General features: G+C 38.8%; 2 protein-coding genes across 4 annotated transcripts in view; both read left to right on the plus strand.

Moving 5' to 3' along the window:
• LOC146502556 (E3 ubiquitin-protein ligase rnf213-alpha-like) overlaps positions 1–16,629 on the plus strand; it is a 118,169-nt gene that overhangs the window by 34,931 nt on the left and 66,609 nt on the right. For 2 of the 3 annotated variants that reach the window (XM_085132746.1, XM_085132744.1), the window contains 9 exons: positions 6,641–6,739; positions 7,247–7,363; positions 10,776–10,998; positions 11,259–11,429; positions 12,356–12,508; positions 14,759–15,378; positions 15,633–15,801; positions 15,876–16,093; positions 16,458–16,595. In XM_085132746.1, the coding sequence (XP_084988872.1) occupies positions 6,641–6,739; positions 7,247–7,363; positions 10,776–10,998; positions 11,259–11,429; positions 12,356–12,508; positions 14,759–15,378; positions 15,633–15,801; positions 15,876–16,093; positions 16,458–16,595 (1,908 nt within the window). The remainder of the gene's footprint in view (positions 1–6,640; positions 6,740–7,246; positions 7,364–10,775; positions 10,999–11,258; positions 11,430–12,355; positions 12,509–14,758; positions 15,379–15,632; positions 15,802–15,875; positions 16,094–16,457; positions 16,596–16,629) is intronic. The other variant, XM_085132745.1, reaches the window with a different exon arrangement.
• LOC146502558 (uncharacterized) lies at positions 34–5,471 on the plus strand. Its single transcript, XM_085132748.1, has one exon. It carries the CDS (start codon positions 298–300, stop codon positions 1,903–1,905), a length of 1,608 nt encoding a protein of 535 aa, XP_084988874.1. The 5' UTR covers positions 34–297; the 3' UTR covers positions 1,906–5,471.

Here is a 16,629-nt window from a genome sequence, read left to right on the forward strand (position 1 = left end):
CAGAGTGTAGCAACTCTGATTAAACACCAAGCTAAATGCTTTGCTTCTTTTATTGATTTTTATGCTGATTTTTCCCTTTTTTCCGTATGAGCTTACCTGCGATAGCTTCTGGACACTTATAGATCATTAGGACTAAAGTGTTCTTAACAGAAACAGCAACATTTTTACAGTTACCTTATCCTCAGCGCTCCGTGTGTCTGTGGCCTAGACACAGCTGAAGCCTGATTACAGCGTCTGGGCACCGAACAGCCTCAATAGCCTGGAAAGGTGCTAACCGCTAGGCTAACTAGCAACAAGATGCCTTCCCTCTCCACAGATGACTACCACAGCCTCCTGCAGAAGATTGCAGCACTGGAGGCAAAAATTCATCGCTTAGAAGTAAACGTGGAGGTAAATGGACTGTGTGGAAATGAAACAACCTTGCCTTTGATTCAAAACAATGGCAATGAGCAAGCTAGTACACAGCTAAGGAGCACAGATAACAAGAACAAGAAAGTAGACTTTGTGCACTATTATAAATCCTCAAGCGATAATCCCCCCTTGGACTGTCTTGGTGCAATACCAAGACATAAATCATGTCTCCTGGAAGGGGGAGGACGTATCACAGCCAGAGCACAGCGAGCTGAAATCTCTGAAACCGACTGGCCTTCACTTCCTACGAGACAGAGAAGCTCTTCTACCCCTGTATACGAGAGGAAACAGGACTGGACAACCGTGAATAGGAAGGTTAACAACAAACTTCCAAAACAACTGAATGTGAAACTGCAGAACAGATTTGCTCCACTATCAAAGGACCCTGGATCTATATCGGACAACCATCCATCTAAAAGTAGCGAAGTAAGGTCTGAAAATCTACTGAAAAGTAAAAGGCCACAGGGAAAGCTAAAGGCTAGGCCTGAAACTCTGATTGTGGGTGACTCTGCCGTAAAGGATGTACAAAGAATGTGCGGTAAGAACACTAAAGTCCTCTGCTTTCCTAAGGATATGGTCAACAACCTGAAGGATAGAATTCTTCAAATTGCAGATGAATATCCAACTGTGACAAACATTGTTCTGCATACAGGGTCAAACGATGTGTCCAAACAACAGTCGGAGGTTCTGAAGCGGGACTTTACTGGATTATTAAATACTGTAGACTCTCTGAATGCAGCTGTATTCATCAGTGGACCTGTACCGCCCGTCAGAGGAGGAGACGAGAGATTCAGCAGGTTGTTTACACTGAATAAATGGCTCATATCGGCATGTACTGACCACTCAGTGCATTTTATCAACAACTTTAATATTTTTTGGGAACGCAGGCATCTGTTTAAAGCAAATGGATTTAATTTTAACAAGTCAGGGGTGAAACTGTTCACCTCCAACTTGTTTTATTCCATACGTCATCCATCTGTGCTTGGTGCCAAGGCTGAGATAAACGAGGAGTTATCTCATAAAGAGGAACAAACAGTACTCCAAGAACAGACAAAGCCCAGCAGAAACCTTGAGGAGGAGCTCCATCTGCCCCCACCCGGGAAGAGCCTCAGAAAGGAGAGACATGAGAGGCAAGAAGAGGGGTCCCTATTTGCCTCCAACTCTCTTAACAACACCAACGACCAGGACCAGGGACCACAATCTTCCCCAGTCCCCCAAACCCCTGACAGGCCATCACCCTCCTCCCCCTCCCTTTCTCCCTCCTCCCCACACCTGAAATTCACTGAGGAGATGATGGAGCGGGTCAATGCTGGGCTCAGATCTACCCCCCGGCCCAATCCCTTTTTGTCCCCCATAAACCCCCCACCAGAGCAGCCAAAGGTTCGCCATCGAGCCCCACCCTCAACAGAGCAATCGAAGTCACATTGCCCAGCCTCGCCCCCCTTAGTTCCTCCTTACCACCTTCATGCCCTGTCTCCGCAGTCTGATGTGTGATGTGTGGAGGGTCCGGGCTGCGAGGATTATGGCAGTGGTGACTTTTCCCAGGAGAAGCTGGGACCCTGTTTACTAGAAGGTTTTAAAATTTCTGTACTTTTAGGTGACAGAAGGAGACATGTGGCCTGGTCAAAACACAGAGAGCTGCACTCTAAAAGATCTTTAAATATAGTAAACATACCTTGTGTGCCACAGACTGCTCCCAAACATGAGGGGACAAGTAATGCCTCTAAAACAGTTAAGTTGGCTTTATTAAATGTTAGATCTTTAGCTGGGAAAACATTTTTAATTAATGATTTAATCACTGAGCACAGCCTTGATTTTATGTTTTTAACTGAAACTTGGTTGGACCAAAGTAACAGTGGAGCTGTTCTCATCGAGACGACCCCTCCTAACTACAGTTTTATCAGTGAGGCCAGGGTGAGCAGGAGAGGAGGAGGGGTTGCTGTCTTATTTAATGAATCATTTCAATGTAAGCAGCTATCTCCTGGAAGTTTTCAGTCTTTTGAATATGTGGCTTTACAGCTGAAGGCCCCATCCAAAGTTGTGTTTCTTAATGTTTACAGGCCTCCCAAATACTGCACAGACTTTTTTAATGATCTCAGTGAACTGCTGTCTGTGATCTGTGTTGATTTCGACTGTGTAATTATTGTTGGGGATTTTAACATCCATGTGGACAACCCTCAGGATAAAGGGACTAAAGACCTGAGTAACACTCTGGGCAACTTTGGGCTGACTCAGCATGTAACAGAGCCCACACATAATAGAGGACACACTCTTGACCTACTGATCTCCAAGGGCCTGAGCATTTCAAAGGTTACTGTGTCTGATGTGGGCCTGTCTGATCATTACTGTGTTTTCTTTGAAAGTAAAATCTCAGCCCACACAAATATATCAACAGCAGTGATCACAAAACGGTGTATAACTGAATACAGTAGTGAGATATTTAACCAGGTCTTCCCATTAACACCTGACCTGTCCAGAGGTTCAGTCAATAAGCTCGTCAATAGCTTCAATGCTAAAATGTTAAATGTAATGGATACAATTGCTCCCATTAAGGTGAAGGTTATCTCTGGAAGGAAAAAGTCTCCATGGAGAAACTCCACACTAGTGAAAAATGAAAAAAGAGAGTGTAGGAAAGCTGAGCGCAGATGGAGAAAAACAAACCTCCAGGTTCATTATGACATCTATAAAGAGAAACTTCACAATTATAATTTACAACTGAGGAGTGCAAGGAGGTCCTACTTCTCTGACATCATCACCAAAAACAGTCATAATGCTCGGGTCTTATTTTCTACAGTTGACAGGCTAACAAACCCTCCTGTGTCAGTGGCAGCTGAACTTCATTCGACCATGGCCTGCAATGACTTTGCCAAATTCTTCACAGAAAAAATCCAAAAGATTAGACAAGCAATTGGTACATCAACAGCAGATCCAGGATATGTACTGTGTCCACCGAAAAACAGTTTAAACACCATGAAAAAGTTTCACCCGATTAACAGCAAAGACCTGGAGGACATCTTAGGTCAACTGAACTCCTCCTCTTGCTGTTTAGATGTCCTGCCAACAAGTTTTTTCAAAAAGGTCTCAAAGACTTTAGAGTCAGACCTGTTACAGATCGTCAATTTTTCTTTATTATCAGGTGTGTTTCCAGAATCACTAAAAACGGCTGTAATTAAACCTGTACTAAAAAAGGACAATCTCGACAAGACACAAATGAACAACTACAGGCCGATCTCAAATCTCCCATTTTTAAGTAAGATCATTGAAAAAGCAGTTTCTCAACAGCTCAATTACTTCTTAAAACAGAATAACTGCTATGATGCCTTCCAGTCAGGTTTTAGACAGAACCACAGCACTGAAACCGCTCTGACCAAAGTGTTCAATGACATATGTCTGAATACAGACAGTGGAAAAATGTCAGTCTTAGTTTTACTGGATCTCAGTGCAGCATTTGATACAGTTGACCACAACATATTACTCAAACGACTGGAGAACTGGACAGGTCTTTCAGGAACTGTACTAAACTGGTTCAAAACATACTTAGAAAACAGGAAATACTTTGTATCAATAGGTAACTTCACATCTGAGCAGACAAGTATCACATGTGGAGTTCCCCAAGGTTCCATCTTGGGACCTCTTCTGTTTAACATTTACATGCTCCCACTGGCACAGATTATAAAGAACAACAAAATAAACTACCATAGCTATGCAGATGACACACAAATATATATCACAATGTCACCAGGAGACCGAGGCCCTGTACAGGCTCTTGGTAAATGCATTGAGGAAATTAATGACTGGTTGTGCCACAATTTTCTCCAGCTAAACAAAAACAAAACTGAGGTAATAGTCTTTGGCGCCAAAGAAAAACGATTACAGGTCACCAAAGAACTTCAGTCTATACACCTAAAAACCACAAACCAGGCAAGAAATTTGGGTGTAGTGATGGATGCAGACCTAAACTTAGAAAAACACATTAAGACAATAACAAAATCAGCTTACTATCACCTCAAGAATATATCAAGGATAAAAGATCTGATGTCCCAACAGGACCTGGAAAAACTAGTCCATGCATTCATCTTTAGTAGGCTTGATTACTGTAACAGCATCTTTACAGGTCTACCTAAAAAATCCGTCAGACAACTACAGCTCATTCAGAACTCTGCTGCTCGAGTCCTCACTAAGACCAAAAAAGTGGACCACATCAGTCCAGCTCTGAGGTCTTTACACTGGCTGCCTGTCCGTCAGAGGATAGACTTTAAAGTTCTGATGCTGGTCTACAAAGCTCTGAATGGTTTAGGACCAAAATACATCAGTGACCTCCTGACCCAGTATGAACCTTCCAGATCCCTCAGGTCATCTGGATCCGGTCTTTTATCAGTTCCCAGAGTCAGAACCAGACACGGAGAAGCCGCATTCAGCTTTTATGCTCCTTATATCTGGAACAAACTCCCAGAAAGCCTCCGATCAGCTGAAACACTCAGTTTATTTAAATCCAGGTTGAAGACTCACCTGTTCTCAGCTGCATTTGAATAAAGCACCAAATCCGCACTCAAAGCTTACATTTTAACTACTGATTTTATCTACTGTTCTGATTTTATCTGTTTTGATTTTATATACTGTTTTGTTTGTTTGTTTGTTTGTTTGTTAATTAGTTAGTTTGTTTGCTTGTTTTAATCAATTTTAAATCATGCTTTTTATTTGTTTTTGTTTCTAATGTCTCTGTAAAGCACTTTGAATCACCTTGTTGTTGAATTGTGCTATACAAATAAACTTGCCTTGCCTTGCCTTGCCTAAACCTCTGTCAATGAATACACGAGTCCGAGTAGAGTTGACTTTTTACTCAGAATCTTCATTTGACAAGCGGTGAAAACTGTAGTTGAAAAGAAATACAGAATAGAAAAAATGATCGTTTACATAAATATTGCATCACGAAATAACTCAAAATGTGACCTTACACCTTCGTGTTAGCTTTAGCAACAGTAATGATCATCAAAACTGCCTTTTTTAACATGTACAAATCAACCTCCATGAATCACAAATAAAATATAATTCTTAACAAATACCGCTATTTATGCCTTTTTAACACCTTCATCATGAAATATATACACTTACGGCGTTGCCTGAACAATGATCCCAAGTGGATGGCTGTGGATAAGCCTCAGAGCTAGACCGCATGTCACTCTCCCTCTTAGAGCAACCAGGAAGAGCAAGTAAACAGGAAATGAAGCAATACAGGTAACCCACAAGGAAGTGAGGTTATTAGCAAGTTCACCTTCAAAATTAAAGCTTTTTAACATTTTTAACTCTTTTTTTTACTGTTCTTTTTAACTTAAAGACATACAAAAGAATTATTTTAAAGCAAACATTAAAGATAAATGACATAAATGCCTTTGAGGCATCACACACTCCAAACACGCTAAATGTCACAAATCTCTCACATTTCGAAACTCCCTCTCTCTTTTTTCTGCTCTCTCTCTCTCTCCCTAAAACGTCCCCCTCTTCCTAAACAACCAAATGTCATGTTACCATATCATTTTTGATTGGTCGACATGGTGCATTTTTCCACCAAGAAGAAAGGGCAGGGGTGTTTTTGTTTTTGGGACATAAGCAGAGAGTGCTTGCTAGCGCTGTCCTTAGTAAACGTGACGAAACTATTGAGAAAAAACGGCGCGTATATATTGTTTATCATGACTCTGGTTTTACGTGGCCTATCAACACAATTTAAAAACTGGTATATATCACCTTGTTGCCATCTTAAAGTGGTCATGTGGTCAGATTAGCTTACCACGACTACTTTATTCTTCCTCAGCCAAACAGCAGCACTCATGTGATAGTTTTGCCCCCTTAGCTCCAGGTGTTGTGCTAGAAAGTGATCGTGACTGCCGTCCGCGGGAGCGCGCGCAGCTGCTTGAAGCTGTAGCATCCAGATTACTTACGTAGTCAGCTACTTCCGTGCAACTGATATAAGGTACGGTAAGCTGAAGGCAGCTTCAACTGTCTGTTTGTTGAAAAATAATAATGCGACCGCACCGCTTTTTCTAGTAACTGTAACGGCATTGTAACGGTAGAAATAGTAATTAGTTAGATTACTCGTTACTGAAAAAAGCGCTTGTTATTCCCATCTCTGCTCATAATACTGTAAAAAGTATTAAATAATTATTTACTGACTCTTACATTTTCCCACACTCATGCTAACATTTCATTGACAATTGACTCTCTTTTTTTGTAGGTATGGAACAAGTTACTCAAAGCATCCTTTAGTCATGAGAAACACACTTCATTCTGGAGGAAGGAATTCAGGAGAGATTTTGAAGTAAAACTTAAAAAGGTAAGACTTTATTTACAATGTCACAAAAGAATATTCCCTTCTTGATTTCCGAATTTTTTCCTATATTTGTCATATTACTAGCATTACTATTTTTTGAATTTGTGTCCAAAAATTTGCTAGGAATAGCTTGGGTCATTTGCAGTGGAAAAGGTGTTAAATATTTTAGCATTAAATGTTATCAAAATATTTGGAAAGAATAAAAGTCAAACTTTTGAAGAAACCACCATATCTTGGTGACACTCTGTAGTCAAGTGCAAGGGACATGCACATGGTGGACATGAGAAGGAGTTGACAGTTCTAAGTGGCTAGATCTGCAGTTTTGGATAGCATTTTCCTTAATAAACAAAATCCTCATCTACAAACTGCATTTTGTATTTACTTGGGTTATCTCTGTATGGAAAAAGAAAAAAGAGAGAGAGAAATCAGGACGGGGGCAAATATTTTTGTGCTGTATGCGTATTTTCCAAGCATCTGAGACACAAAACTGAATATGTGCTTTTGAACTAGGAATCTAAAATGGATCAAATTGGTATATACTGTCATACAATGAAAGACCCAAGGGAAACATTACTATGCACCTCAATGGAGAAATGTGCGTTGGAGGCTATTGCACAGATTTGCAAGGTATGATTTCAGAAAATGTTAAATAAATAGTTTATGAATGCTTATACATTTATTTTTGTCATGATCCTGGGTCTTTTGACCAGCGTTTTGTGTTTTCTATTATTGTGATGTATTTTGGTTCTGGTTTTCTAGCTCTTTGGTTTTGGATTCTGTTCTTCCTCAGTTTAGCCTATAGTCATTTGTGCGTGTGTATTCCTCTGTGTAAAGTCCGTGTTTCTTAGTGTCTTTGCATGTGTGATAGTGATGTGCGATACCACTGGTTTTCTTTCCGATCCAATACCAAGTAATATTCAGGGTGGTATCGACGATACTGATCTGATACTGATACTTTGTACAAAAACTCATTTTATTTATTGTATCTCAAATTATAGCATCATAATGATTACAGGACATCGGGTTACTTGTTCTTATCACTTAATAATGCAGAGTTCATCATATAAAAATAAAAAAAACTGAAGTTGTGCGCTATTTGAACACCTTGCCTGCCTGCAGCACTAAAGGACTGCGTGAGAGACGTCTGTCTCGCCCTAGCAGCACCTGTCCCTCTCCTCCTCTTCAGTTCACCTCAACATACGCTCGTCATATTTTGTGATATGATTTACTCTGAAGTGCTTGACAAGGTTAGTGATGTTGCCACAACCATACATGCCAACCCTCCCGATTTTTCCGGGAGAATACCGAATGTCAGTGCCCCTCCCAAAAATCTCCTGGAGCCACCATTCTCCCGAATTTCCACCCGGACAACAAAATTGAGAAACCATATTGCAGAATTCATAGCGCGGCCCAGCCAATTCCAGTTTCCAACAATTGCGGCAGCGACTTAGTTTTAATATTACTCTTATTTCTCTTTCTGGGTCGCAAAAAAACATTTAACATATTTTCAGGTGAGAATGTAGCTGTGTAAACTTCAAATATCTGAGCCGACCGACACATCGTCTTCAAATCCCCGTGGTCTTTCATTACTCGGGTTAAACATGATATATAAGTCACTTTAATAACTTAAAAATGTTATTGTTTGGCTTTTTCAGTGTTTTATTTGTTCGTGAGTAAATCGGTTTGGCTGAGATTAAAGTTATTAGATTAGTTTAAATTAAATTTAACTTTATTAATCCCTTGGGAGGGTTCCTCCGGGGTTTTCACACAGCTGAATAAACGTCAAACAGAAAATTAAACAAAGTGTGAGGCGGTCGAGAGTTTACGTCAGTGCCCGGTTATATTTTAGATAGCTAGTGGCAGTGTTTCACTCCACCGAGGGAGCCTGTGACATACTACCTGGCTTTCTTTAGACCGCGAAGGCTGGAACCTCAGGTGGAAGCAGCCTCTGAATTTGGACACCCCCATGGTTTCCAATAATAACGGTGACATTTAATGTATTTTATCTGATAAATAAACCCTGTAAAATGTCTTTACCCTCACTGAATGTCTCGCTAGTATGGCCACAGCACCTCACTCTTGGAGCACTTTTTTTCCACATGTATCGCAAACCAGGTCCCAGTTGTTTGTGGAGGTAAAATTAGTCTGCACATGACTCCAATTACGCGCAGCCATTGTTGTGAGTGCGTACGCCAAGGGGCTGTGAGACATTTATACAGCCGTATTTCGCACATGACTATGAAAGGCGGAAGAGGAAGTAGTTCCTTTGAATGTAGACAATCCGAATGTTATAGTTTCATTCCACTGTAATCCTGTTAATGATTAACTACAAATTTACCCTAAATTACTAAAATATCGATATTTTAATGTGAGAATCGATTCTAGAGCATAAATGATTGGTATCGGAGGAATCGATATTTCAGGATCGATCCGTACATCACTAGTTCCTGTTTTATTTTGTAGGTCTGTGTCTCTCATCAGTGTTTCTAGTTTCGCATGTCCAATTTATCCCAGCCGTGTCTTCCTCCTGTTTGCCATTCCCTGATTGCCCTGTGTGTATTTAAGCCCTGTGTTTTCTTGTGTGCGTTACTGGTTTGTCTGCGTATCTCCCTCTGTCATCCTGTGTGCGTTCCCTGCAGTTTTCCCTCCGTCATCCTGTAAATTCTCCCTGCGCTGTTCCCCCTGCAAGTTGCCTTCTCTCGTTCAGGTTTGTTGTTTAGGTTTTAGTTTTCCCAGTATAATTTATTTCTAAGTTCTGTTTTTCGCCACTCTCACCTTTTTTTTGTTAATCACTCATGTTCAGTTTCAACAAAGCCCTCTCACTTTACTGCATATCTGCATCTTGGGTCCTTTGTTAAATTCTACACGGCTCGCTCCACAAGCTGTGACAATTTTAATTTTAATATATATATATAAAAACACCCAGCACACCCCTGCGGGTGGTTTATCCTTCCAACTCGGGTCCTCTACCAGAGGCCTGGGAGCTTGAGGGTCCTGCGCAGTATCTTAGCTGTTCCCAGGACTGCGCTCTTCTGGACAGAGATCTCCGATGTTATTCCCGGGATCTGCTGGAGCCACTCGCCTAGTTTGGGAGTCACAGCACTAGTGCTCCGATTACCGCGAGCACCACCGTTACCTTCACCCTCCACATCCTCTCGAGCTCTTCTCTGAGCCCTTGGTATTTCTCCAGCTTCTCGTGTTCCTTCTTCCTGATATTGCTGTCATTCGGAACTGCTACATCGATCACTACGGCCGTCTTCTTCTGTTTGTCTACCACCACTATGTCCGGTTGGTTAGCCACCACCATTTTGTCCGTCTGTATCTGGAAGTCCCACAGGATCTTAGCCCGGTCATTCTCCACCACCCTTGGGGGCATTTCCCATTTTGACCTCGGGACTTCCAGGTTATACTCGGCACAGATGTTCCTGTACACTATGCCGGCCACTTGGTTATGGCGTTCCATGTATGCCTTGCCTGCTAGCATCTTGCACCCTGCTGTTATGTGCTGGATTGTCTCTGGGGCATCTTTACACAGCCTGCACCTGGGGTCTTGCCTGGTCTGATAGACCCCAGCCTCTATGGATCTTGTACTCAGAGCTTGTTCTTGTGCTGCCATGATTAGTGCCTCTGTGCTGTCTTTCAGTTTCAATTTATGTACATTATCAACTTTCAGTTTCTGTTTTTTGTTAATTTTATGGGGTGCAGAAATCTAGAAGTCTGTTCCATGTTTGTGTTGTTAAACACCATTATTTAAAATCTCTTTCTGATTGGCTTTAAGTATCCTAAATACCCTAAACACCCAAAGAAGCTACATTGGCTCAGAAGAAAAAGTATGGACTTGGTCAAAAAGATTTCCACAGAGTACAATTATAAGGACAGAATTGTTTAAATCAGTAATTCCTTTTTTTTTCTTCAACATCTGTTTGACAAATATTGGATGTTTTCCTCAGTCCTATGAGAAACAAAGATTAACTTATGGGCAAAAATATTAATTGCTATCAATGATGAATTTTTCCTGTTACTTATTTTTTTTGCTCAGGATAAATCTGGAAAAGATATTTCAGCTCTCTTGGCAAAATATGACATCACACAGTTTGGGAACCTGATGTCTGCTGTTGTGGTAAAATCATGGCCCTCAGATGCCAACGGAGATTACATCAAAGACGAAGACTTGATATTTCAGTACCTTTTAAACTCTTCCATTGCCAAAACTGTCTTTGAAACGCCTGGTAAATGCTGCAATATTAACAAAAGTATTTTGAGTATGTAATGTATAATATTACTTATTTTTGTCTAATGTTAGGGTAAAGACTCATTTTCGACAAACAGTAGCTGTGTATAAATTTAGTGTTAGTCTTTTAAAGGGGCCTTCATACAGAGTTTTGGGCTAACCTCAAGTCTGTCTATTTAACTCTTTACATGAATTTTTTGTGATTACATTTTTTTTTCCTGTACAAACTCATAGCAAGATGTTTTTGTTTGTTTGTTTTGTTTTGTTTTTTTTCTTCTCACTCTGGTTTAGGGAGAGGGGGACTGATCAACAAACTCTCAGATGAAGCAGAGCAAAGGATTACTCTGGCAACTAAAGTATTCAAAACAATGTCAGAGCAGTTCCTCAGAGGAGATATCCAAATTAAAACTTTAAACTTAATTTTTCAGAAGGAACAGAAATTTGTGGATTTGCTCAAGACAGGTGAATAAAAATATTTCATTTCTCATTTGTCCTCAATTCCTCATATGTTTTTCTTTGTCTGTCCACTCATTTTAGCTGGTGTATTTAAATTACAAATTCTACAAGTATTATAAGGTATGAAAATTGTTTACTTGTAAATTAGGTGTAGTTTATTCTTTAAATTCTGCTTTCAGTCTTACAGTAGTAATGGAATATAGGTGTTCATGACAATACTGCAGTATATAAATATTTAAAAGCAGGTCAACTCTCTACTCTTAGTGGTACTTAGTGATTCAAAATTCAAATGAATTTCATGTATACAGCGCCAAATCACAACAACAGTCGCTTCAAGGCAAGTGATATGCATATCTGGTTTTGTGATCTCCAGTACTGACTTCTTTGAGGCAAGTCTAAAATACTAAATAAATTGCATTACTGGTTCTTTAATTTTAAAAATGTAAAGTTTTAAAAGCTAAGGTCTTTCTAATTAGGATATCCCACAAATTGTTGAGTAATCAGTAGGGCTTTTCTTATTTTCTAACAAAGGAAACATGAAGCTGAAGCTGGAACTCTACAAGGGTGTCTTTTTAAATGTAATGTCTTTTCTTCATCGCATTAGCTTCATGAGCAAATCAATAATTTGCGATGCTTAATTAATGATTAAAGTTGGATCTTTTTTCTAGCTGGTTTTGTTTATAGCGTTGATTTCCAACCCAAATATTCACATTAAAATTGCAAAAAAAACAAACAAATGTAGCTGTTGTCAGTTTCAATGGTCAGATGTACAAGTTTTTAATTGCCCTTACATATGAGTTACCTATAAAAGGTGCCATTAAAAAAAAAAATAGAGAAGACAGAAAAAAATACATTTGTGCAGCTGGACCTGAAAATGCAGGCTCTTTAATTGTTCTTTGTAGTATTTCTGATTGTTGTTTATGTTTCCCCAGATGGCCTCTGTGATGATGGTCGTTGTAAAGATGACATACATATAACAGCATTACTTGAAGAAAGAAAAAAGGAATCACAAGCTGTCAAGAATGAGATAGAGTTGGTCAGAGATCTTCTACAAATCTGCCAGACGCTTCCAGAACACCTCAAAGGTATAAGCAATGTTTTTGTTTCTAGTCTGTCCATTATTTTTCTATAAAAATTCCCAGAATGATAAAGTTGTCTAAGAAGTTGTATTCTTAAGTTGTCTTCTTAAAGTCTAGACCAAATACTGGTAACATTGCAGCATCTCAGCCAGTGAAAAACTGCTAACATTGGTAAAGAGAACTTTTAAAGGCTTAAGAGTTTTTAAGGATGGTAAATTATGGTGGAAAAATAAAATGTAAAGCTACCAGAGCACACTAGATCGATGCTTTGCCACTTTTTACAACTGAAAAAAAGGCAACTGGACTACCTTAGGTTTTTGAAAAGTTTCACGTCTCATCCAAGAGGCTTCTTTAATTCTAAAAGTAAATGGTGGAGAGTCACAAGTTTTTACCCCTCGTGAAGGTTGTTGGGTGTGGCCCTGAGGTTCACTGAAGTATAACATGCAAGAGAGCCCTAAATATAAACTGAATGGTCATGTCGTAGCTATTGTGCTATACTCATTCATTCACAATATCAAATTATGCACTGAGTAATTTCTAACAAAAGATTGCATTTTTCAAGTTGCTAGTGGCTGCTGATTGCCTGTGAGCAGCACAGTAAATCATGTTTTTCCTACAGTCTAAATCGATGATTTTATGCGCTATTCGTCCAGTCTAAAAACGTATGACATGCTTATAGTTGACTTATGCAAGTTTTCCACTGTAAAACCAGTTCTTACAAATCGCTTAGCAATTGTAAGGGGGCATGCATGTCTCATTGGTATGCTCTGGTACTTACACAAAGAACACCACAAAGACTAGATGTCGCATTAAGACATATTAATAAGACAGTGTGTCTTTTAGAGACATGGTGGCATCTTCTGACCAACCATTTGCAAAGGTGGAACTTATCGTCAAATATGGATAAAAAAAGGAAAAAAATATAGAAAAACTGATAATAAACAAAGTTGGAAAATATTTATTTAAGAATACTGTCAGAAAAAATTTCTAATAAAGAAACACTCAGAATAGTGAGTTTAATGCGTTTTATTTACTTGCAAGGGAGTGACAGGATACAATGTAAAAGTGTATTAGAGTGCTCATCAGGGCGATGTTGTTGGGCCTTTTTATACATTTCACATACTTTTACATACATATACATAATCACACACTTTTTCAGGGAAAATATATGTGTCAAAAGAAATTAGTTGAATTACACAGCGTGCTGGAACAGAATGCTAATAGTACTTGAATAAAAGATAGCTTAGAATAACATGGAGTGAGGGACAGGCAGAGAGAGAGAGAGATACATTTCCTCAACTTGTTGCATAACTTTAATTTTTCTATCAGATACCTTAACTGTTTTCCACCTTCTAATATCAAATAGATTAAATGCTAACTGTTGTGTAATGTTTTGTCTGATGACACAAATGCAGAAAGAAATAAAGAAAATGCAAAAAAAAAAAAAGGGATATACACAAAACTGAACTCAATCAAGGAAAATTACTGTCAGAAAGTCAAACTAGAGGTAAGACTAAAGAGACAAACTACATAGTAAAACAAGGAATGAATAACTTCTGGGTGGCTGTAACTCAGGAGGTAGATCACCTCATCTATTCAGTTGGAAGGTTGGTGGTTTGATCTCTGGCTGCTCCAGTCTGAATGCCAAATATCTGCTAAGATAATAACTCCAAGTTGCTCTCTGATTTACTAAGTGGAAGTGGAAGTGTGAGTACTTAAACATAGAAAAAGTGCTTGCATGAATGAGCCATGCTGTATAAAACAGTTTTAATGCTAATGTACAGTAGAAAAGTGCTAATGACCTATCCATTTAGCATTTTGTGATTCATTTTACACATTGCAACCTTTAAAATTTCATCCGAGGCTACAAGTGAATTAATACAGTGTAGAATAATGGGAAAAAATGGACATGATGGATATATGTGTAATATATCCAAATAATATTACAAATATAATATGTAATACAGAATTTGCATTGCAATACAAATTCCCTATTACAGATTATGTTGCATTACATACACCCTTAAAAACATGAATGTGAGGCAGTATCAAATGATATTAGGTGATCAGTTTCACTGATTCAAGGTTGGCAAAACACAAAGTGCTGAGTTAAGGATGAGTTAAATTGGTATAAGAATACGATTTTATCAAGTTACCTATCAAAAAATTCAGAATCCAAGAACTTCTATTTCAGAAGTGTGTCTGAGTTAATATGATTAGTACTGAGATGATAACTAACATCTTTTTAATCTGCAGTTGACTTCAATGGGCTAGACGAAAAACTTCAACAGAACATCGAAACAGTGAATCTGAATGAATTTATGAAGGTTTACACTCTTGATGGACAGACTTCACCTACAACTGCAAAGGTTACTTATTTTAGCCTCTCTGAAATAACACATCAAATGGCTTCAGAGCTGCATGCTATTAAAGACAGTTCAATCTTCAAAAGGTTTTGGGCAAACAACCTGGAGGACCTTTCAAGAGAGCAGCCTCATGAAGATGACATTGAAAATACTGACGTTGATGAAAAAATCTATACTCTTGATCTGGTCTACTATGAACTATTTCAAACCTGCTACAGCAAGTACAGATGTCTTTATGATAGTTTAAAGAGTGGAGAACTGCCACTGCAGGAAATTAACAGCATCTTTGAAGACTATAAAGGAAGGTATGAAGATTTGCAGAAAGACTTAGACATTATGTGCAGAGTAGACCTATCTGATGACAGAAAATGGATCAAAGGAAGGGTTGGCCAAATTCAGCAATACCACGATGTTCATCTAGCATTGGACTCTTCCACAATCATCATGGATATCAAAAACATAATATGTCCAAGAGGTCATTTCAATGTGCTGGAGAAAATTCTTCAAATGGTATGTTTTCTAATAATTTATCACTATGTAAGAAGACTAGATCTGTGTTTATATCCTTTAAAAGAAAGAAAAAGTTCTAGAAGAATGCACAGTCATGGTCAGCTGTGGAAAATATATTCTAGAGTTTTGTGCTGTCAATTATTAATGAAATGATAATTCAATTGGTTACCTGAAAATTATCTTTAAATGCTTGATACTTAGATTCTGTATTAGTAACTGTAATTTTTTCTTTAACTGTAAATGAATATTTTTAGAAAGAAGACTCAAGAAAGACAGAAGAAGGAAACAACCTGAATTGCATTGATGAGGCCTTCATAGAAGCAAAAAATAATATGAAAGGCATCACAAATGACCGCAAGGAATGTCTTAAGGCACTCAGTGAGAGTAAAGAGTTTGTCCAGTGGGTTAAAAAAGAGCTTGAAGGTACAGTATGCCATTCCTTGCAACCAAAAATTAAACACACTCTCATAACAGCTAAAGGAAATTTCTTTTTTCAGAAATCAGCGAGCTGAAAGTTTTTGTTGACCTGGCATCGATCTCTGCTGGAGAAAATGACATGGATGTCGATCGAGTAGCCTGTTTCCACGATGCTGTCCTTGGTTACTCACCCATGCTCTATGATCTGAAACAGGACTCTGATTTTGAGAAATTCAAAGATGCATTGTCAAAGTTATGGAATGCATTTGATAATGACAGAAAGATACCAGAGAAACTGGTGAGATTCCTTCCACTGCACAAGAATATAACTAATGTCACTAGTACGATAAAACCATTTCCATACACCCATTTTCTGGTCGGGGTCCAGATGGTGGGGGCAGCATTAGAAAGAAGTTCTTTCACCTGCCAAACAATACTGTAGCATGGGGATGTAGTAGAAGGGATAAACTGACCACTTATACCATGTCTTAGTTGTCCCCAACAAATTCATTGGGGTGTGAGTGTTTGTGTAAATGTTAGAAAGTGTTTAGGCATAAAAGTGCTGTAGGAATGTGTGTGATCAGGTGAATAAGACTTGCAGTAGGTAAAAAACTTCAACATTTGTTTTGTTTTTTCTTTGTTTTTTCATTGTTTTGTTTCAGCGGGATACTTCACGCCAGCTAGAATGGTTAAAAACTGTTAGAGAAAGCCATGGATCTGTTGAACTGTCATCGCTGTCTCTGGCTACATCCATGAATGAGAGAGGGTTATATATCATCAAAGCACAACAACAGAAAAAGGTACAATAAATAGCTGACATGAAAGTTATACTTA

Source organism: Neolamprologus multifasciatus, chromosome 15 (assembly GCF_963576455.1).
Source record: "Neolamprologus multifasciatus chromosome 15, fNeoMul1.2, whole genome shotgun sequence".
Classification (NCBI taxonomy): Eukaryota; Metazoa; Chordata; class Actinopteri; order Cichliformes; family Cichlidae; genus Neolamprologus; species Neolamprologus multifasciatus.

Excerpts from the sequence above, each read along its gene's own strand:
- LOC146502558 (XM_085132748.1), top strand. The coding sequence starts at position 298 with ATGCCTTCCCTCTCCACAGATGACTACCACAGCCTCCTGCAGAAGATT.